Genomic DNA, 12755 nt, shown 5'->3' on the forward strand with positions numbered 1-12755 from the left:
TACAGGGTCAGATCTAAAGCAGTGGGGCAGCTCCATGGCCAGCAGCAGTGCTGACAAGGAGGCGGTGGAAAGTCACTGATGGGCTCATCTAGATTTGGCTGGGCATGAGACATCAGGGAAGCCAGTGGGTTGCTTGTTCAGAAACTTGCCAGCTGGTTTTGTTGTTGTTGTTGTTTTTGTTTTGGTGGTGGTGGTGGGGTGGGGAGCACAGGGTCTTGCTCTATCGCCCAGGCTTGTGTGCAATGGCGTGATCTTGACTCACTGCAACCTCTGCCTCCTGGGTTCAAGAGATTCTCGTGGTGCTCACTTCGGCAGCATATATACTAAAACTGGAACGATACAGAGAAGATTAGCATGGCCCCTGTGCACGGATGACACACAAATTTGTGAAGCTTTCCATATTAAAAAAAAAAAAAAGAGAGATTCTCGTGCCTTGGCCCGCTGAACAGCTGGGATTACAGATGCACACCACCACGCCTGGCTAATTTTTGTATTTTTAGTAGAGACAGGGTTTCACCATGTTGGTCAGGCTGGTCTCGAACTCGTGGCAGTAAGTGATCCACCTGCCTTGGCTTCCCAAAGTGCTGAGATTACAGATGTGAACCACCACCCCCAGCTGTCAGCTGGTTTTAAGATTCTAATTTTATAGCAATGGAGGTTGTTGTCCTGTGATTTCATCTTAACATTCGTTTCCTAGCTGACACCCTCACTGATACCACATCTACCTGGGCCTTGGGGAACTCAGGAACTTCAAGCAACTAAGAACTGGAAGTGTTCAAAAATGTGCAAGATAATTTTTCAAAAATCTAATTTTTGTGACAAGTCATCAATCTATGTGTTCTGGCTGCTAGTCTTCCTGGTACAGATGCAGACATCTGAGTCTGGGGGCTCAAATCACTTGGAAAAAGGGAGAGCCGGGGTGAGGGCCTGCAGTCATAACTCCTCCTGGCACCTGCCTCAGGTGAGGGAAAATCTTCTCTCCATGAAAGAAGGAATGACCATGACAGTGATGTGATCGCTGCATCTCAGTTTCCTTCTCTCCAAAATGGGGACGAGGTCAGGCACAGTGTGGCTCGGCCTTAATCCCAACACTTTGAGAGGCTGAGCCAGGAGGATCACTTGAGCCCAGGAGTTCAAGACCAGTCAGGACACATAGTGAGACCCCATCTCTACAATAATAATAATAATATTAAAACAAAATGAGGAAGAATCATCCCTCTCTCAGGGTTGTTTTTTGGCTTGGAGATGATGCGTGTGAAGCATCTGGTACACAGTGGATGCTTCACACACGGCCACTGCTTTCATTCTGAAGCAAGCCAGAAGAATTCTAGCTGCTGCAGATGGAAGCAGGAGGGGAGACTCTTTTAGAACCAAACAAAGAGAGGAAGAAAAAAACTTTTAAGAAAAAAAGAAGAAAACTTCAGAAGGTCTCACGTCCTCCAGGCTCAGCGGACTTCATTAGACTTTCATAAAATCCAAAGTCGGGGAGACAGGGCACCAGGGGGCTGATGAGGACCCAGCGGGAGAGAAGCCGGCTGCCCCCTCTACAGCCCCGCCCCTCCTCTCATCACCATGGAGACAGAGCAGGCTGCCCGGTGGGGTTCCTGCCCACCCAAGGCCTGAGGCTGCTGCAGAGGGAGGGGCAGGGGCTGAGCAGACAGGGACCTGTCTAGAAAGCTGGGTTGGCGGTGGGGAGTGTCTACATCCCCCCAGCTCCCAAGGCGCTGAGGGATTCGGGCCGGTGTGGGATGCATCTGGAGGGCTGTGTTTTGATCTTCGCTCTGCTAGCAGCTTGCTGAGTGACTGTGGGAAGAACCCTTCCCCTGGTGAAGCCTCAGGTCCTACATCTGCCAAAGGATTGAGTAAAAATGTACAAAAACAGAAGCTTGGATAAGAAAGCTGTGGGATGAGGAAGCAATGAAATATTTAATGCTGGAGAAGAACATTCGCTACATATTGTTTATTGAAAAAAGGCAACTTTACCAAACTGACCAGGTGATCCTATATTCATTAACAAACAAACATGGACCCTCTACCTATGCTTACCAACAAAAGAGGGAGAAAAGAAATGCTCTAAAATACACTTTGGCTTGTCTCTGGAAGAGGGAGTTACATGTAATTTGTATTCTCTTGTTTCTTTCTCAAATTTTGGCCAATAAACATGGATTACTTTTGAAATTAGGGTAACCTTAACATTAAGTATTTGGACGTTTATTTTGCATGGGCACTGTGCTAAATGCTTTACGTGGTTTTAAGCTCATTTGACCTTCTCCACAATCCAGAGAGGGAGCAGTACTATATATTTCTCTTCTACAGAAGAGAAAACTGAGGTTCAGAGAGGTTAAAGGGCTTGCATGAGGTCAGACCACTAGAGAAATAGACAGGGCTAAGATGTAAAACCATAGCCAAGATACTAGACTCTAAAATGTGAGCATTTAATCATTACCACTACTGCCTCTCAGGACAAGAAAACACTAAAGCATCTGTTTTCTTAAATGTTTTACTATCAAAAATACAAAAGAAATCAAAAGTAGAAAGAAAAATATGAATCCTTATGTCTGTGCCACCCAGCTTCAAGGGAGTCGGTAGGTGGGGAGATTTGAGTGGGGGCACAGAACAGGGGATGGGGTGCTTAGGGAGGGGAACCAATCTGCACACACACATACACACATGCACACCCGTGCACACACAGGCATGCATAGATGCACATGCGAGCCTCCCAGGCTGCACTTCTCCCTGCCTGTGGGGCCCTAACCACAAAGGAAAACCACAGTTGCCCTCCCTCTCTCCCACTCCGCCAGGTTCCTTCCTCCTTTCCGCATTCTACTGACTTGCATTTCCCCAGTGGACTCCTTTATAGCTCCGTGGTCCCACCTCAAGGCCTTGAGGTCTTGGCAGCTCTGGAGGATGAGAGAGGACATGGCCAGGGGCCTTCACGATGCGTCGAGATGGGCATCCCTGCTGGTGCTGGTTGCCGTGGGCACCACCGTGACAGCGGCCGCCAACCCTGGCGTCGTGGTCAGGATCTCCCAGAAGGGCCTGGACTATGGTAATTGGATGGCTCCCTTCCCTCCTCTCCACCCCTGAGGAGCAATTATTGAGCATCTACTGTGTGCAGCCCTTTAGACGTATCACCTGGCATACTCATAGCTCCTCAGGGCAGGTCCCCTTGCCCCCATTTTATATATGAAGAAACTGAGGCAGAGCAAGTTGCCTAAGATCACAGGGCTGGGATGGTAGAGCTGGGACTGGAGAACTGGTCTAGAGGACTCCAAGTCCAGTGCTCAGACCCCTGAGGGTCCTCATGGTCCCCTCCTTCCCTCTTTGCAACGTCCACCTTGGACTTCTAAGCCCTTCTCTTCTTTCCAAAGCCAATTCTCAGCCTTGCCATTTGCTTCTCGATGCTGAGGAGGCTGAGCAGAGTCAGAGGGAGAGTGGGAGGACCTCCCCACCCCGTGCTCTCCCCAGTGCAGGGGCTGGTGGCCATACTGTGCACAGTGCTCCGCTGGGTGACACAAAGAGGGTCCCCCCAGACCCCTCACCCAGGCCCAGGCAGAGGAGAGAAGGGCCTGAAACAGCCCCTGCTGTCCTGCTCTAACCTGTGCCAGGCATTGAGCTAGGAACTTTACACACACAATCTCATTTACCCTCACTTCAGCCTGGGTAAGACAAACTGCTGCTGTCAACACTTACACGGGAGAAATGGGCAGCCTGGATTTGAGCTCTGGTCTTGCCTGATGCCCCAGCGTGGGGTTGCTCGATGCTGCCTCTCAGTGGCAGAGAGATGACCTGCAGAGCAGTGGGTGATACCCAGCCCCAGGGAAATCAGACCAAGGGGAAGGCAGAGCCTCTCCAGTTGGGGTGTCCTCGGGAAACAGACAGGACTCAGGGGCAGCTGGTATCCCATCCCTGAGTTCCCACCCTAGCCCGGCAGGACGTCTCTGAATCCTAGAGCTGCAGACAGGAGGCCACACAAGACAGAAGAGCTAGGAGGAAGGAGTATGGCCCTGAAGCCTGTCGAAGCAGAGGCTCAGTCAGGGTCTTTAAGTTCGGTGGTCTTCACGCTCCGTCATAGCGGCCTCAGTTTCCCCTTCTACCCAGTCCCTTTGTGCCAATCAGAGTGAGTTTTCTGAAATGCAGCAAATCTGCTCATGTCCTCCCCTGGCTCACATTCTCCGTGGCTCCCTACTGCCTTCAGAAGCTATCCCGACCCTTTGGCATGGCATTGGAGACCCTTCGAGGCCTGGTCTCTGTCAGCTTACAGATCCTGGACACTGCACATTTTTTTCCCTCCACACGGTGACCAGTTATGTGTCATTTACTTTTGAACCCCCAGAAAGCCTTCTCTAGGGCATGGGCTCTGAGACCAGAAGGCCTGGGTTCAAATTCTGCCCCTTGTCAGCTGTGTGGCCCCTAGCAAGTCACGTCAGCTTTCTGAACCTCAGCTTCCTTATCTGTGAAATGAGGGTAGTGACAGGACCTACTTCCTAGGATTGTACAAATTCATACATGCACAGAGCCTAGAACAGCGCTTGGCACAGAGTAAAGCTCAATACATTTCATTGATATTATTTTTTCCTAACTAGCTCCGAGAAAACCCAAAGTCTGGGCTCCTTCATCTTACTACTTACTCCTTTTCAGGTCATGTGTCTGCCTTTTAATTGGTTCTTTGATGCTGTTAGCCACATCATAACTGGTGGTAGAATTCCTGCCATTAGGACATTATTTATTCATCTAATAAATCTTTTCTTGTTTTGTTTTGAGACCGAGTCTCGCCCTGTCACCCAGGCTGGAGTGCAATGGCGCCATCTCAGCTCACTGCAACCTCCGCCTCCGGGGTTCAAGTGATTCTCCTGCCTCAACCTCCCAAGTAGCTGGGATTACAGGCCCGCACCATCACACCCAACAGATTTTTTGTATTTTAAGTAGAGACGGGGTTTCACCATGTTGAACAGGCTGAACTCTTGAACTCTTGACCTAAAGTGATCCACTTGCCTTGGCCTTCCAAAGTGCTGGGATTATAGGCGTGAGCCACCTCACCCAGCCTCATCTAACAAATCTTAAGTGCCTTCAAAGTGTCAGGCACAATGGGAATATGGCGGACACATCAGTAAATGAAACAGATTGCTGCTGACCTCAGGGGGCTTACATGTAATAGGGGAGAGACATTAGTCAGAGTAATGTGAATAAGTGCATGATTACAAATGGTAAAAGGGGCTCTGGAGGAGCCATCCACAGCATCATGAGAATAGCACAGGGTGTTGCTCTGATCTACTGGGCCAGGGAGGGTTCCCAGAGGAAGTGATGAATGAGCTGACTAGAGGCTGACTGGGTGAATATGGGAGGGAAGAATTTCTTAGGGAGAAGAAATAGCATGTGCAAAGGCCCTGGGGAGGCAGCCCAAAACTCAGAGAGGTGGGGGATCTGGGGGGGTGTAGCATGGAGCAAATAACAAATTAAGTTCCAACAAATACTAGTAGGATGCATAACTGGGTGTTTCAGGGGTGATATTTTAGACCAGGGGTCAGCAAACTACAGCCCTCAGTTTTTGCATGGCCTATAAGCCAAAAATGGTCTTAATATCTTTAAATGATGGGGAAAAATCAAAAGGGCCAGGCATAGTGGCTCATGCCTGTAACTCCAGCACTTTGGGAGGCTGAGGCAAAAGGATCACTTGAGCCCAGGAGTTCGAAACCAGCTGGGCAACATGGTGAAACCCCAGATCTCTGCAAAAATGTTAAACAAATTTTTTTAAAGTTAGCCTGGTGTGGTGGCAAACACCTGTGATCCCAGCTGCTAGGGAGGCTGAGGTGGGAGAATCACTTGAGTCCAGCAGGTCAAGGTTGCAGTGAGCCGTGATCATGCCTCCACACTCCAGCCTGGGTGACACAGAGAGACCCTGTCTCAAAACAACAACAAAAGAAGAAAAATACTATCTCACAACATGTGAAAATTATATGAAATTCTCATTTCAATGCCAACAAATAAAGTGTTATTGGAATACAGGCACACAGAAGAACATGATATTGTCTATGGCTGTTTTGTGCAGTAACGGCAGAGCTGAGTATTTGTGACAGAGGCAGTTTGGTTTCCTATAAAGGGTCAGTTTACTATTTGGCCTTTTCTAGGAAACCTTAACTGGTCCCTGTTTTTGACCCTTCCAGTGCCACTGTTCATGCTATGAACAGGGGCCCAGGGTCCAGAGCCTGCCCTGCCCCTCTGTCACCTGCTCCAGGCCGTGCCTCTGACTGTCACCCCTGCCTTCTCCCTTCAGCCAGCCAGCAGGGGACAGCCGCGCTGCAAAAGGAGCTGAAGAGGATCAAGATTCCTGACTACTCAGGAAGATTTAAGATCAAGCTTCTTGGGAAGGGGCGTTATAGCTTCTACAGGTGAGGCCTGTCAGAGCTCAATCCTCGATTTGCAGGACTTGCAGTGTTCTGGGACCACCAAGAGCTAGAACGCAGAGCCACAAACTCCTCAACCCACAGAGTTTCATATCCCAAAGCCTGTGTTTACATCATCCCAAGGAGAGGCAACCTCCCAGCTGAGCGTGGAGAAAGCCACAAAAACCACAACTCCCAGGAAATGTCATGAACCCCCAAACTCTGTGCCACATATCAATTAGAATGTGCCAGGTTTCAAGGTCAGAAAATCTTTTCCAAAATGGCTTAAGGCAGAATGCATTGGCTCACATGACTGAAAAGTCACTGGAAGAGTCTGGCTTCAGGTTCAGCTTGAGGCAGGCTTACATGCCACTGGGCCCTGTTTCCTCTCTTGCCACCTCTCAGCATCACTTCCTTGGACAGGCCTAATTGGCAGGCAGTGTGTCCCCTCCAGAGGCAAGACAGTCACCAGTAAGTCTCGCTAGATCTCCTGCTCAGCACTCTGAACGGAGAGCCCTAAGACTCTGACTGGCCCACCTTAGGTTATGTACACAGCCCTGAGCCAATCACTGTGGCCAGGGAATGAAATACACTACTTGGCCGAGCCTAAGTTGCAAGCTCCACCCCCTGAAGATGGACATGAGAGCAACTTTCTTTGGAGTGGCATGGAACAGATGTGGGGAGGGGCTTCCTCTAAATAATCTAGTAGTTCTGTTATCATAAGAAGGGGGTTGTGCACTGGGCAGAAAACTCCTAAAAGTCCTCTGCAAAGTTTTGCACATCCATTCATTCACAGATATTTTGAGCACCCACTGTATGTCTGACACAGCAGGCTCTGGGGCTGCAATAGTGAAACAAGACAGAGCTATACAGAGCTCTCCTATACAGAGTTTCCAGTTAAAGGGCCTCCTATTTTATCTTCATTGATTGTCACACACCCTGCAAAATAGAGATCATTGTGACCACTTTACAGATGAGGAAACTGAGGCTCATGGTAATTATGCCCAGGGTAACCCAAGAGTATATTAAAGAGCAGGATTTAAATGCAAGTTTTTTCTGACTTCAAAACCTAAGCCACTCCAGTTGCCTACATATTTGTCAAGGCTGCTGTCTTAGCTTTGGGCTCCTCCTGGAATGGATGGAGTGAAGGACTAGGTGGTGGGGGATGAGTCTGCATTAACCATTAACCAAGTCCTCATGTGGGCACCTAGGATTATATGAAATTATATGAAATCCACATTTCTCCTTTGCAGCATGGACATCCGTGAATTCCAGCTTCCCAGTTGCCAGATAAGCATGGTGCCCAATGTGGGCCTTAAGTTCTCCATCAGCAACGCCAACATCAAGATCAGCGGGAAATGGAAGGCACGAAAACATTTCATGTGCGTTTCTGCGCTTGCGGTTTGTTGGGTGTGCTCTTGGTGGTATTTGGACAGGATTAGAGAGTCAGGGCCTCTGGAATGCCCAACTTTTGCCTTGTCTGTCACCACCTATCGCCACAGGGTTCCTCAGGAAATTCTACACATGAGAAGATTTTACATAACCCTTGGTTAATAACTGAGCATTTATCCACATCTCAGTGCAGAATACTGGCAAGGCTGAGTTGGTGCATGTGGCTTCCGGTGGAAAGCTAGGTGGAACCTTCAATTGCTTCTGTTTATCAGTTAGCTATTGCTGTGTAACAAACTATCCCAAACTCCGTGGCTTAAAACAATGATCAGCTGTCATCACTTATATATCTGTGTGCCGGCTGGGGCTCAGCTGACCTGGGTTGGGCTTAGCAAAGGAGGCTTGGCTCCACCTGTGTCTCCTCCTCCTTGGACCAGTGGGTTATGCAGAGCATACTCTTGGTGATAGCAGAGGTGCAAAAAGGGAAAGCAGGAACACACAGGTCCTCTTAAGGCCCAGGCTCGGAACTTATGTAACACTGGCCAAATCATTTCACGTGGCCAAGCCCAAAGTCAAGGACAAGCAAAGGCACCCTCCTCAACCCTGCCACGATAGGCAATGGCAAGGGTATGAATGCAGGGGAGGGTGAAAAATAGGGGCAAATAACCCAAACTACACCTCCGAATCTAAATCCTGGGCTCTCCCCGCAGCTACCCTGCCCACTAACAATAGTGGTTCAGAGTGACCATTGCTTTAGGAAGGTCTCCTTTGTGGGAAATCTAGGGAGGAAAATGGAGGAGAAACCGCCCTGGCGAATGAAAGGGGCGTGAGTCTGCCTGCCCTTACAAGAACTGCTCGGTGTGTCTCCTCCCCACAATAAGGATCACTTAAGTCTCTCCCTGGGCTCTTTTGCATCTATCTTTTCCCTTGCTGATCACACACAAAACAAAAGAATGTCCACTGTCTTATCCAAAACCCATTGCATCCCTGAGGGAGCAGTTATTAACCTCATTACTGAATTAATGGGGGCATTAATTAATGAAAGTCATTGGCCCCAAACACCCAGCTTTTTAGTAGCAAAGCTGGGACACACACGCTGGTGTCTGACTGCTGAACCAGGGTCTGAGGGAGGAAATGGAAGCTCAGAGAGGTAAGAAACATGCCCAAGGCCACACAGCTGGGGCGGCAGCTGAGGCAGTGGTTAAGAGCAGGTTCCTGCCAGTCAGACATGAGTTCAGAGTTTAGGTTGGAATCCTGACTGTCCCACTCAGCTGCTGTGTGACCTTGGGCAAGCTGCCTCTTGTCTCTGAACTGCATCTCCTCGCCTGGAGTGGGGATAATAACAAAACCCGCCCTCCAGCACTGGGGTAAAGTTTGAATGGCAGTGGGAAGAAAGGATTTGTTCCACGTTCCTCTTTGTTTTTCTCCAGAAGAACAAGCGGCAATTTTGACCTGAGAGTAGAAGGCGTGTCCATTTCGGCTGATCTGAAGCTGGGCAGTAACTCCACATCAGGCAAGCCCACCGTCACCTGCTCCAGCTGCAGCAGCCACATCAACAGGGTCCACGTGCGCATCTCAAAGAGCAGAGTGGGGTATGGACTCCCAGGGCTGTGGCTGGGAGGAGGGACCTAAAGAAGAACTCTCCCAATCATCCCGGTATTGCGAAAATACACCCAGAGTGCCACCTGCATGCCAGGCCTTGCTCAGAGGCCTCAGGCATGGCACGGGAGCCAGGGGTCCACAGATGAAGCAGACACTCTCTTTCTCAAGGCATCATTTGTTTAGTCCATATTCATTCAGCAGACTTAACTGAGCACTTACTATGTCCCAGGCTCATACTAAGCACGTTACATATGCACTAAATTATATCGTCATCACAAATCTGCAGGCATTCATCTATCCATCCATTCAACAAATATCTAGTGAGACTCCGATCTGCACCAGGCTTGTGCAACGTGGTCAGGAAATGAGTGACCAATGAAAACTTAGTAAGAGCTAATATTTATCAGAGGCTGACTGTGCCCAGCACTGATTTGAGCACACTCATCTCATTCAAGCCACACCATGACTCTGTGAGATCGGTCTATTATTACCCCGTTTTCTGGGGAGAAAACCAAGGCATGGAGAGAGAGGCAACAGCTTAAGTTGCTACAGCTGATGAGTGTTCAAGTGCAGGTCTATTTCACCCCAGACTCAGACACACAGTCCTGTTCTCTTAAAGTTTTCAGCCCAGTGGGGAAGAAAATCATTAACCAAAGCATTGCATGAATGAGTGGCTCACACAGAATTACAAAAGGAGATAAGAATTAAGAAAAAAAAGGTACAAACTTCTATGAACACAGAGAACCGGAGGCTCTGACCCCATCTGGGGGCAGGCCAATTCTTCCTTGGCAAAATGACATTTGAACTGAGATGAAAGGGTAAGTAGGCATTAGTGAGGGACGTGTTAGGGACGGGGGTGTTTTAAGCAGAGGGAACAGCATGTGCAAAGGCACGGTGGTGGGAGGACACACAGGAGAGAGGACATGGCAGGCCAGTGTGGCTGGTGTGCAATGAAGGAGGGGGCTGGTGAGGAATGAGACTGGGGCAGGGGCCCAGCCATGCAGGGATTCAGGAAATAGCCTCACGAACAGGTCACTAAATCGGGTGTCTGATGGGGTGTGTGCAGTGAGAGCTCAGGGGCGAGGGTGCCAAGGCCTGTTTCCAGGAGGGAAGAAAGCTTTTGAGACGAGGCAGCCTCCTGAATCCAGCCCGGGGACAACCGAAAAGCCTCATCTATCTCCCTACTTGTCCATCTCTAGGTGGCTGATCCGACTCTTCCGCAAAAAAATTGAGTCTACGCTTCGAAACAAGTTGAACAGCCAGGTAGGAGGGGCTTGGAGCCCCATCAGCGAACAGAGGGGAAGGGCCCTCAGTGACCACACACCTCCCCCTTCTCTGGACACTCTGCTGTCACTCCAGACCCCTTGGTACTTCTTATAGCCCTTTGAAACCACAACCCCAGCTCTAAAAGCCAGTCATGTATGTTTTGCTGAAGAGTCCACCAAGAGACCAAGAGATGATCACTTCCCACACTCCCAGTAAACTTTCTCTCATGCCTGCTTGGGCCACCTCTGCTTTTCCCCAGCCTTCCTCCTTGCTGAGAAAATGCCATTCTCTTCCTGCCTCCCTCTCTTCCCATACCCCTGGTAGACTCCTTCCTCCACCCCACCCCACCCCAAGTTCCTTCCTTGATGCTCCCCATTCAGAACAAATGCCATTGATGAAGCTACACTTCTGGGCTTTGGCCAAACCCCGGTAGTAGCCCATTCCCTGAGGCTGGAACTAATATAAGGGACAGGTGTCAGCCAGCACTCCTCCAACCGTGCCCACAGCCTAAATCCACAACCCAGATACTTCAGATAAGGGACGAGGCCATTCATTCGGCTGGTCTTCCATTAACAAATTATCAGTTTTTAAGAATCATCTAAGCCTGTCTCAAAAAGCAATGAGTTTTGGCTCTCTCCAGAGGGCAATGGAAGTCATTGAAGGTTTTAGGCAAGGGGGTGACCTGGCCAGATCTGTGCTTTAGAACAATTTCCCTGTCCGCTGTGGGAATGACTGGAGGGGCCAAGAGTAGGGGCAAGGAGACCACTGAGGAGGCTCATGTGGTCTTCTAGGTGGAAGACGTTGGTTTCCTTGTTAAAGACACTAAACAGGTAGGGGGGCATCAATCGTGAGATCATCTATCTGAACATACTGTGTCAAAAGCTTAAAAAGCAAGAAATCAATGCATGTTTGTTAAAACGCATAACATAGTGGACTGTAGAGTGGGTTTTAGAGTCACATGGCAAGAATGGAGCCAGTGGCTCGGTTGGGATTAGATGGGACAGTTCCAATGAGCAGGACAATCCCCAACCAAAGTCTCAGGGTAGCATCTTGGGGTAATTTTTGGCCCTGGCTCCAGGGCTTAACTAGCTGTATAACCTTGAGGAAATGACTTGACCTTCTTGAACCACAATTTTACCATCTTTAAAATGGGGACATTAGGCTGGGCGTGGTGGCTCACGCCTGTAATCCCAGCACTTTGGGAGGCCGAGGTGGGTGGATTACCTGAGGTTAGGAGTTCAAGACCAGCCTGACCAACATGGAGAAATCCTGTCTCTACTAAAAATGCAAAATTAGCCGGGCGTGGTGGCACATGCCTGTAATCCCAGCTATTCGGGAGGCTGAGGCAGGAGAATCGCTTGAACCCGGGAGGCAGAGGTTGTGGTGAGCCAAGATCATACCATTGCACTCCAGCCTGGGCAACAAGAGCGAAACTCTGTCTCAAAAAAAAAAAAAAAAAAAGAGGACATTAATACTTTCTTTACCAAGGCACTGTAAGGATTCATGAGATAATGCAGAAAATGTGCTCACTCACTAGGCTAGCTCACCCACAGTTCAGCTGTCTGTATAATCAAGTAATAGTCTGAGAAGAGTGTTGAGATAACATTTAACATTTGGAACAATTACAATTATTTCTTAGTACCATTTAAAAGTGGCCCCTCTATAGCAGCCAAGCTAATAAGTAGTAAAGCTGCTGCTACTACTGTTGATGGTGATGATGATGGTGAGGTTGATAATGGTGATGGTAATGGTGGGGATGATGGTGATGATGGTGATGGTGAGGATAATAATGGTGATGGTGATGGTGAGGTTGATGATGGTGATGGTGGGGATGATGGTGATGATGGTGATGGTGAGTATGATAATGGTGATGGTGATGGTGAGGATGATAATGGTGATGATGATGATGGTGATGGTGGGGATGATGATGATGGTGATGGTGAGGTTGATGATGGTGATGGTGGCGATGATGATGGTGATGGTGAGGTTGATGTTGATGATGGTGATTGTGGGGATGATGATGTTGATGATGGTGATTGTGGGGATGATGATGATGATGATGGTGATTGTGGGGATGATGATGATGATGGTGGGGATGATGATGGTGATGGTGGG

General features: G+C 49.0%; 1 protein-coding gene and 1 non-coding gene across 4 annotated transcripts in view; both read left to right on the plus strand.

Moving 5' to 3' along the window:
- The first annotated feature begins 299 nt into the window (after window positions 1-299).
- On the plus strand, window positions 300-406 carry LOC111553326. Its single transcript, XR_002734900.1, has one exon. It is a non-coding gene; the product is annotated as a U6 spliceosomal RNA (small nuclear RNA).
- A 2419-nt stretch (window positions 407-2825) lies between these two features.
- BPI (bactericidal permeability increasing protein) overlaps window positions 2826-12755 on the plus strand; it is a 33080-nt gene continuing 23150 nt past the window's right edge. For 2 of the 3 annotated variants that reach the window (XM_023227976.1, XM_023227978.1), the window contains exons 1-5: window positions 2826-3049; window positions 6275-6389; window positions 7637-7765; window positions 9203-9364; window positions 10574-10637. In XM_023227976.1, the coding sequence (XP_023083744.1) occupies window positions 2908-3049; window positions 6275-6389; window positions 7637-7765; window positions 9203-9364; window positions 10574-10637 (612 nt within the window). In that variant the 5' untranslated portion in view covers window positions 2826-2907. The remainder of the gene's footprint in view (window positions 3050-6274; window positions 6390-7636; window positions 7766-9202; window positions 9365-10573; window positions 10638-12755) is intronic. The other variant, XM_023227977.2, reaches the window with a different exon arrangement.

Source organism: Piliocolobus tephrosceles, chromosome 20 (genome assembly GCF_002776525.5).
Source record: "Piliocolobus tephrosceles isolate RC106 chromosome 20, ASM277652v3, whole genome shotgun sequence".
In the NCBI taxonomy this organism is placed as follows: Eukaryota; Metazoa; Chordata; class Mammalia; order Primates; family Cercopithecidae; genus Piliocolobus; species Piliocolobus tephrosceles.